This window comes from Lates calcarifer, linkage group LG10 (assembly GCF_001640805.2).
Source record: "Lates calcarifer isolate ASB-BC8 linkage group LG10, TLL_Latcal_v3, whole genome shotgun sequence".
Taxonomy (NCBI): Eukaryota; Metazoa; Chordata; class Actinopteri; family Centropomidae; genus Lates; species Lates calcarifer.
In genome coordinates this window covers 26,235,498-26,245,982 of record NC_066842.1, presented here as the reverse complement: position 1 = coordinate 26,245,982, position 10,485 = coordinate 26,235,498, and the positions used below count along the sequence as shown (strand labels likewise).

The following is a 10,485-nucleotide window of genomic DNA, read 5'->3' as shown; positions in this document are numbered from 1 at the left end:
ATAGTTTAGTTTTAATAGCATTCCCTGTCACTGATGTGCCTTTAATTATCGGTTCTATCAGCGTTCATTTATGTGTTTATCTTACGGGGGTGAGCCACCTCACAGGTTGGTTATATTACCTGTTGACCTCAGCTCAGTGAACTAAGACAATGTTTAATGCAGTGTTTTTTCTGATATGAAAATTTACATTATTCAGCACACCTAGCCTCAGCAGGCCCCTCTTCAGAAACTCATATCTGCAGATGTCAATGCTGGCTTGGAAATATAAACTGGCTTTAAATTAATTTGAAGGAATTGTAGGTTATTTTGAACTCATGTAATCTTACTCCATCACCCTTTCTGTTTCTTTTCATCTCTCTTCTCCATATGTCTCCCATATGTCTCCCCTTGACTAAAGCTGAGCGTGGATTGATGCTGTCTTTACAGTTTGGTTTGGATCAGTTAAGAAATTTCACACGTTGTTCACAGTCTCATGACATGTTTAACACAAAGCACAGCACGCTGGTTAAGCTTGTTACTAACAGCTAAAATGAAAGCTTGTCTGTATGTAGTCTGAGTAGTTTGACACTAATCTCCAAATTTTGCAAATTGCTGTAAACTTCACTCTCTTAGACAAACAAGCCCACCAACATTTTAGATTTCTGTCCAGTGAGATATTGAGTTTACTGTGATTTTACTGTTGCTGTTCTAGAAACAATATTTAGTTGTACTTAATATATAACTCAATTCTTCTCGTGTCCTGAATTTATTCTTTAAATTAAAAAATCAGTAACAGTCTGAGCCGGACTGATAGGGGTCTGTATGGATAAAGATAAAATCCCAATGATACCCATCCCTACAGCTGGTTAGTGACTTCACCCTGACTTTAGGCAGATGAGCAATTCACTGTTCAAATCACTTCATTATAAGCCTTGTTTAAGCATAAATTATTTTTATATGCATGCAATAACAGAACTATTAAAAAAAACAAAAATTTTTCTCAAAACTTGTAAACTCAAAAAAAACTAAAACTGAGTTTTATCTCCCAATTTACATGCAGTATAAAAACTTCAGTAAAGATTTGAGCTGTCACTTGAGAAAGCATCATGCCAAAAACAAAAGAAATCACTGTAGACTTGAAAAAAAGAATTGTTGATGCTCAGGAAGCAGGAGAACGATATACAAAGTTATCACAGCATTTCCAAGGGTCAAGAACTCAAATGAGAAGTGTCACCGAGAAATTCAAAGAGAGCCACACTATGCAGAACAAGCCTGGCAGAGGTAGGAAGCGAAAGATTTCAATGACCCTGGAAAGAAAACCAGCGAGAGACCTGTCTTAAGACCCCATAAACACTTCCAAGACATTAGTGAATGACTTAGCTAATTCAGGAACTGTAGCATCAAAGAAGACAATTACTTCCTCGTTATGGAGCCCACTGAATATGCGCAGTAGTATTACTCCCATCATTCTTCTGGGTTACGAGAACGAGCGAACAGCGTCCTGGGCCCGGCGCGGTTCGTTCGTGAGTGCTATGCTAACGGACTTCATAGATGTATAATAAAACTTAACGGGACTCACCCGGCTTTAAACCATGGATGTTTTGTGCATATTCAATTCAATTCAATTCAATTTTATTTATATAGCGCCAAATCACAACAAAGAGAAATTCCAAATTAAAACTCTACATCTACATCTATACCTAGATATGATTACATATCTTACAAGTTTGAGATACTGTAAAAACAAATTGCGCCATAATTTCTGGCAATGCTTGATAGGTATAACTTTAGGACATCTCTGACTACTCACCTACTGAAAATCATTCATTTTTACTGTACAGTTTAAGAGAATATTCAAAATATAAGTCCCACATCTGTACTTTAATATGGTTACAATGGTTACATTTCTTAAGTTTGAGATATTTTAAAAAACAAATTGCTCCTTAATTTCTGGCAATGCCTGATATTTCTGAGTAAAGACATCTCTGACGACTCACAATCTGAACTTTGACTCTATCAATTTAGATAAATTTCATATTAAATGTCCTAAATCTGTACCTAAATCTAGCTCCGTTTTTTATCTCCATAGTTACATTTTGCACAGTTTATGTTGTATTTTCATATGCTGCCTTTATAATATTATAATTGCTTTTATTGTGTAATTATTACTTATATTTTTACTAGTTTATATTATTTAACTATTTAATATTATATTATATTTACGTTGATTTTATATTGTTTGGCATTCATTATGGGCAGCAAAGAAGAAATTTCATTGTCCAAGGAAAAATGTTTCCGTACTGTGTATATGACAATAAACTTTGAATGGACATTCACACATCCAGGGCAATGAGGAAAAGCAATCGAGTGCAGAGTGCACAACTCCTTTACGGCCATTGATCACCATTTCTCATTTATTACCAACTTCATGATTCGACTTTCCTCGTACTCCCACTGAGCCATGGGGTAGTGTTAATATATCACTGTGAATTATACATGTTGAAGAAGCGTCATTTTACCCTCTTCAGCCGTGCCTATGATAGGCTATTCACTCGTCTGCTGGCCGCTAACAATTAGTTTAGTCCATGATGCTAACCAGTGCTACGAACTTGACGGAGCCGGGAGGAGAGCGACTCAGCCTCGGCGCTCACGTTGTTCCCGGTCGTCGCAGCGACCGGAGGATAAGTTAATGTGACACATCAAAGCATGTGATAAATGTTGATAAACGGCCGTAAAGGAGTTGTGCACTCTACACTCGATTGCCTTTCCTCAATGCCCCGGATGTGCAAGAGAGAAAACTGAACTGAAATTGAAATGTGAGAACAGAATGTAGAAACGATGTAGAGAACTGAATTTACATACAGTTCCAAATTATGGCATTCAAAATCAGTTTCTTAAAGCAATTATTCAAATGGAAAAAGCAATTTCAAAATATGTAATTCAATTTCAGTTTCTATTGATACATTTTTCAGCCCATAGAAATAGAAGGAACCTTTGTTCACGGTGTTGTCCCGGGGTATTTGATTATTGTAACTCACAACATTCCGTTGTTTCCATGGAAGCCACCATGTCAGAACAGTTACAATTAGCTTAAGGCTACATAATGACGTAGTTAAATTGAAAACATCTGCAGGCAGTTTGTCGGTTTCATCAGGTTCACATCGCAGCCTCAGCTCCCTGAAGAGACCGACACAATGAACCGGTTTAACTCCACCGTCCCTGTGGACCAGTATCTCGGTACGGCAGAGTTAGCACGTTAACTGTAGCTGCGCTGCTGATCTTCATCTCACTTTCCTGAGCTGTTTGTTCATCTGTTTCAGACTCAGCATTGTCAGTGAATTACTGAGACCGTGGACTAACTGTTAGACTCGCACGTGTGTCTCTCTGTGTGTCTTTGTGTGTCTCACAGCGGAAAGTAACGTGTTGTTCTACCTGAGCGACGCAGTGACCCAGCTGCTGGAGCATAAGGAGGAGTACACCCAGTTCGGGGTGATCCGCTATTTCGCTGAGTAGTATGTTACTCTAATTCACATTCAGTCACCTACAGCTGTGTGTAAGAGAGGCCTCCTCTGAGGGTGAGGACAGCAGAACTAAGGGAGGACTCTGACTGATGCAGACCAGAAAATAATGAGACTGAATACTCACTACACAGCAGCATGTTTTTTCATATGTAACCTCAGATGGATGTTTGTACACTGCCAGTGTTGTACATAGGCCTGTCCCTCTCCTGTGATGAATGTACATATATATACTGTATACACCACTCAGCCATAGCATTATGACCACTGGTGGATGAAATGAAAGATATTGATCATCTCGTTATAACACAATGTTCTTCTGAGGAACCTTTGGTCCTGGGTAGTTTGGAGCCCAGGTCAACAGCTTTGGCTCTTTGTTGTGTTCCTCAAGACATCTCTGAGCAGTTTTTGTGGTGTGGTGGGAGCATTATCCTGCTGGGGGAGACCCCTGACATTGGGGACTGCTGCTGCCATTGGAGGGGTGTGTGCTTGGTTTGTGACAAAATTTAGCCAGGTAGTACGTGACAAAGTAACGTCCAAATGAATGTCAAGACTAAAGGTTCCTCAGCAGAACATTGTGTTATAACGAGATGATTGATGTTAATCACTTTATCCACCAGTGGTCATAATGTCAAGTCAAGTCAAATTTTATTTATATAGCGCCAATTCACAACAGAAGTTATCTCGAACGCACTGTACATATAGACCAGGTCTAGACCATACACTTTATCTTATAAAATTTACAGAGAGAGACCCAACAGAAAGACAACATTGCAGATAACACAGACTAAGTCAAAATGTAAGTAATAGTAATAATAATAATAATTATTATTATTATTATAGCTAAAGGAATAATAATGAGGACTAACACTATCACTAACACTAATAAATGTTGCATCATCAGTTGAGCTGGGAGCAGCAGGAGACTCTACAGCTCTGGAGGCACAACCCTGCAGTAAGAGACAGTAAGAAGAGAGAGAGAGAAGCACAGCCTGGGCACTAATGTGCTTGGGGGAAGAAACAGAGTGATGCAGCGATATTAAGACGGTTTATAGTAATCTCGTCGGCAGGACATCATGGACAACATTTAATAACTACTAAGCTTAACTGATGCATTGACCCAACCTGCAAAGGAAAGTGTAACCTGAAATAAGAATCAGAATAAAGTGCTGATTGAAAGTTAAGGCATAGAGATGAGTATTTAGTTTGGATTTAAAAGCTTCAACTGAGTCAGTCCTGTCTAATATCAATAGGGAGGTTGTTCCAGAGGAAGGGGGCCTGATAGGAGAAGGCCCTGCAGCCTGCTGACTTCTTTTTGACTCTGGGGACAGACAGCAGCCCTGCACTCTGAGAACGCAGTGCATGGAGGAATATAAGGGTTAAGAAGCTTCAGATAGGTATGAGAGGGCTAGCCCATTTAGAATTCATTAGAAGTCATTAGGAGCACTTTAAAGTCTGATCTGACATGAATAGGGAGCCAATGAAGGGAGGCTAAAATTGGAGGAATAATGTTATGGCTGATCGGTGTATCTAGGTGATGTAATGTTAACAGCGAGATGTCTCAAAAACTAGATTTTTCTGTTAAAAAAGTAACACCGTCATGTTAACTCAGACAGTTGAGATAATAAACATTGTTTAGTTTATCTTGTGTTCAGCTAACTGATGAGGTATGTGTGTTTTGTGTGTATATATAGCTTCAGCAGTGTAAAGAACAGTAACCACATCCTCTTCAGAGAGTACAGCTACATCAAGGCCACTCCTCATAATAGAGCCTCCTTCATCAGAGTCTTTTGGAGATGTTACAGACAGATCGGCAAGAGTGGAGGTGAGAAATATTTACAGAGGTTTTCAGATGTGATGAGAGTTATATGATGGTTGTATCAGACTGTTATTGTCCAACATATAGTATATATGTATCTTAAACTTGCATCTCTGGTCAACAACATATTTGTTATTTTGAAGTAAATGTAAGTAAACTCACCTCCTGGAGCAAACATATTAAAATGAGCCTTGATTAAGTTAAATTATCAGCTGATGATAAATTCTCTGACTGGTTTCTCAACAACCATGAGCACTACAACACCTGGATAAGGATTTGGAGGTGAGTGCTGTGGATAGATGAAGTTAAATCTCAGCTCTTATCAACTAAGATGTGTTTGGAGACAAAAAGAAGCAGCAGGTCACTAAATACTGACTGGGGAGGACCCAAGCTCTTGTACATGCCACAGTTAGTATTGCTACATACTGTTTCTGTCTCTGTTTCAGGTTGATTGTTGATGTTATAACATAAGATTCAGATTGTAAGTCCTTGTTATTACAAAGTGCTTCAGTGAATTAATGATTGTAATTAATGTCATATAAACAGCAGTGTTCTGTCATCAGTTGCTAAGTATTAATTAACTAACCAGTCAAATCCACTTGGCTTCAGCATCTGGTTTGACTGTCTTTAACATTTCAGTGAGTGAGTCACTATCGTTGTGTTGTGTAACTAAAATGAGTTTGTTGTCTTGTTGTATTGCAGACTTACTGTCCATGCTGGAGTACAGGTCTCTGCTGCAGTTACTGTGTCCAGACTTCCCTGTGGAGATGGTGCAGAGTGCAGCCAGGTCAGTACAAACACCACACTCTCACTTCTCAGTGCTTTTCATAACTTCAACAACTTCTGGCCAGGATTTCTCTGTACTGTTGTTCACAGATCCAAAGACACAAAGTTAACACTACCTGCTGTAAATACTGTATGAAGTACATGTTGTATTGCAGTCATATGGCTCTGTGGCAGAATCTTCTCTCTCATTCTGCCCTTCTCTTTTAATGGAAAATATTTTAAAGTCTCCCTCCAGAAATGTTTTAAACTTTGTACAAATTGATTACTTTTTTGCTTAACATTGTTCTCCCACATAAAAAGTAAAAAAATAAAACTCTCAAATTGGTCTGTCATTAGTCAACCTCATACAGCGGTCAGAGCAGTGAGCATCAAGATGATGTGTGTTAGAGGAAACACCGGAGAGACTCAGTCATACCCAGACTCAGATCAGGAGTCTAGACTCACATTAGTGAATAGCACATGTATCAGAATAATGAGCGAAGTTAGCATCTTTCATTTGTTTATGTTGTTTGTTAGCTTGGAACTGACAGTGGACACTGTGTTAGCGGTTGTGCGATTGCAAACTTTCACTCTCTGTACTGATGAGTCTACTCTGTGCTGGAGGTGTCTGGTTTCTTTTGCCCCACCTCCCAAGTTGATGGTTGATGACCCAGACTGTCTGAATCTATGTTTTTGAGACTGTTCTTGGTTCACTGCTGTTCTAGGGTGGATTATTTAACTCATTGCTTGTATCATACAAAAAACATCAGGGACAACAAGATTAAAACTTTTTAATTGGAGTTGTTTTGATTGGAGGATGTCTTTAACATTTATTTTCATCCTATCACTGCAGAGACAGTTATGTGATCCTTAATGAGCAGGTCATCATTGGGCTTAACTCACTGACAGTAAACTGATATAAACTGTTATTATCTTCTTTTTTTTCCTGTCCTGTAGAATTGTTCTGATGGATGACGCCATAGATTGTCTGATGTCTTTCTCTGACTTCCTGTTTGCCTTCCAGCTGCAGTTCTACTACCAAGGTACAGCACACACTACTGTTTCATATTGGCTCTGCACAGTGTGTTTACTCAGGTAGACTGTACCTCTTGGCTAAAACTCTCCAAGACAGAGAGAAGACATTTAACCACACTGGAGTTATTTCTGTGGTCACGTATCTGATATGAAAATAATAATAGCCATCCAGGGCTCCAGAGTGTTAACAAACACCTGTCAAGTGGGACTGAACTTTTTCAGGTGGTACTGGTGTGTAGAGTCATCGGAGGAGGTAACCACCCCTCCACCTGTTTCCACTGACCCAGTAAGATACCTAAGCCCTTGCTGGGCGACCTGCGTTTAGGGAACATCAGTAAATTGCAGCATCTACCTCTAGTATTCATGTGAGGCATTTAGGGAACATCTTGAAATTGTAGCTACAGAAAATAAGTTTCACCAGTGCAACCACTGTAAGTTAGTGCTGTGCCCTGTTATTAACCAGCAGTAGAGAGGGAGGAATCATCAGATCATAACTGGACCATATGGAGTTATATCTAATATGTATGAAAAGCACTGTTGGTAATCTAATCTCATTTCAGAGAGCTGAGAAACAGAGAGCTGAAGAAAACTGACTTTAACCCCTGTTAACTGTGTGCAGAGTTCCTGGACAGCGTGCTGTTGATCTACCAGGATCTGTTAGCAGGGAAGAGTCCTAACACTGTCATCGTCCCCACCTCCACCTCCATCGAGCAGCTCCCCTCTGTGACTGCAGAGGAGAACGACAAGGAGCAGCAGCAGCAGGACGGGGTGGAGCCTTCCACTCTGGCTCAGTGTGTAGATGCCCTCTGTGACAGGTTTAAACACAGGTAAAACACACCTGTACACTCACTCACTGGGACCAGACACCCAGTAGAAACATGCTCTTTAATGTCAGAGTGCATTTCAAGCCATGACAGATGCAATATGGAGGAGCAGAGAGAACAGATGATGGTCATCTGAAGTCGCATGTTGTTTGCATGTTGACAACACGTTTTTGATGAGTCTTTAACATGAACACTTGATGCATTAATAACGAAAAAACCATGTTAAGAATATGTTGCCACTTTTAGTTGATGCAGGTTCACTAATCTCTAAAACTAACCATCATCAGAAAACAGTGTAGAAAACACTGAGCTGCAGCTTCTCACTTTAGCTGCTGCTGATCGTCACGTCATCTCTTATAAATTAATGTTAATTCTGCTGGTGACAGTCATAAATTAGACTTTGATGTTGATTTTGTTTGTGTTTTCTGCACAGAAAGATAGTTTTCTGAGTGAGTGAGTATATATATAAGTATATAAGTGTTTCTTTAACTGATAAAAACTTGCACCTCAGATATTTGGTTTTAAATAAAAGCTACAGTGACCTGAGAGTTAAACAATAACTGTAAATCCACTGTGAAGAAACACAGAGCAGATGTCTGAGCTCCCTCAGCTTTTTAACTTAACTCCTCCTGTTAAAGACTTGACCTGTAGATGTTCACTGTGTGATTTGTGTGACAGACAGGTGTGGTATTACTGAACTCTGACTGTGGCACAGTTTGTTGTGATGTGTGTGTTTCAGCTGACAGTGTGTGTGTCTGTGTGTAGTCATCCTCCCAGGTCCTGTATGAAGGAGGTGCTGGAAGAAACTGACAAAGTGTGTTACTACAGTTTCCTCATGAGCCTGGCCAAACACGAGACCATCAACCAGACTATTGGTAGGTTTAACAGTACACAGTGCACACAGTGCATACAGTACACAGAGTAAACAGTACACACATTACATGTTACATACAGTGCACATTACTCTCCTCCTCCTCCTGTTTGGAATTGACAACTTGAGGAAAACATTGAATGTACTGTAATGTGCAGACTGTAATGTTCCTGTTGCTGTACTTCTGTTGTTACACAAATATGATCTGCTCCTTTTTATACTTTTTTACCTTTAAATACATACACACATAATTACACTCACACATACAGACACACAACAGACTGCAAAGCTTCAGCAGATTTACTGGTTTCTTTATCATAAAAGACCAAACAAATCTATTATCTTTTTAAAAGATGCATTAATTCATCTTTCAGCCTCTTGGGGGCATCACAACAAGTTGAAAATACATTATCCAACATGGCTATTATGATGAACAGCAAATACATCCAGGAGACACAGAGCAACAGTACAGGTCATGTTTGTCTCCACCTGAAGGATGTTCTGCTGTCTCTGCAGGAGTGCTGCCCAGCAAAGCAGAGTTACTCATTGACCCAGAGATGGACCAGGAACTGGACAAACTGTGAGAGCTTGCGCACGCGCATACACACACACACACACACACACACACACACACACACAGACACACAGACTCCCCTGTCGGCTCATGTCTCTTCTCGTCGCTCTTGGTCCAGGATCGCTCAGATCTCAGTGAGTCCTGGCAGTAACAGCAGTGGCAGTGCAGTGGGGGGGCTGAAGGAGCTGCAGCGGAAAGCTTCCCCCAGGAGGAACATCCACCACAGGAGGAAGATGGAGGTGGAGAGCGATGGCTCCACAGAGGAGACGGACTCATCTGAGAACTGACCTCTGACCTTTCAAAACCTGAACACACACTGGCTGTATGGTACACATCAGACTCTCCTGCCCATTACTTTCTATGTAAACCCACACACATCAGTCCAGCAGAAGCCCCCACCCTGTGACAGAACAGGTCACTGTCTCTGTGTCCAGAACAGCAGCCACAGCCACAGTAAACCTGAACTCTAGATTCACTGTCATTGCTACATACTGTTGTTCATGTGTGATGTCATGGTGGCCATGTGACATACCACTGCTGTGCAGCTGCAATCTCTCCAAACTAAATGTTTGTGTTCCCATCGTTACTGGGCGTAGTAATGTTATTTCTTTAATGTGTAATGAGAAACATAACACTCAGTGAGAGGCCTCTGGACAATAACCCATCATGAAACTCCACAACTCTCCCTTGACGTGTCATATCTGAGTGGGAATTATTGACTGTAAATACTTCATTTTTCATAAAAAGCTGTTCTTGGTGTTAGTAAACTATCATCACACTATGTAGCTCCAATAAAACCTTCTGTTTAAGCTGTGACGACAGCACCAAGCATTAATAGGATTAGTTTCGGTATCCAAACGGCAGATAAAGCACTCTGTGTTTCTTAATCTTTAGTGTTGAGCATGTTGAGGAACAGACTTCTCCTGTTAATAATCTATAGTCAGCTCCAGAAACAACTGTATGTATTTATTTGTTATGATATGAAGCTTGATGTGAATGTAATATTACACAGATACTTGTTCACACTGTGGATAATAAAGATGTATCCGATGCCTGGTGGTCTCTGCAGACTCAGATCTGACTCTGAGATTTTGTTCTAT

General features: G+C 40.2%; 1 protein-coding gene across 1 annotated transcript; it reads left to right on the top strand.

Annotated features, from left to right (window-relative positions):
* Positions 1-3,002: 3,002 nt before the first annotated feature.
* cstpp1 (centriolar satellite-associated tubulin polyglutamylase complex regulator 1) lies at positions 3,003-10,459 on the top strand. Its single transcript, XM_018704059.2, has 9 exons — positions 3,003-3,216; positions 3,389-3,491; positions 5,192-5,322; positions 6,019-6,103; positions 7,039-7,124; positions 7,736-7,943; positions 8,706-8,815; positions 9,328-9,391; positions 9,504-10,459. The coding sequence occupies exons 1-9, from the start codon at positions 3,174-3,176 to the stop codon at positions 9,670-9,672; spliced, it is 999 nt and encodes a 332-aa protein (XP_018559575.1). The 5' UTR covers positions 3,003-3,173; the 3' UTR covers positions 9,673-10,459.
* Positions 10,460-10,485: the final 26 nt, after the last annotated feature.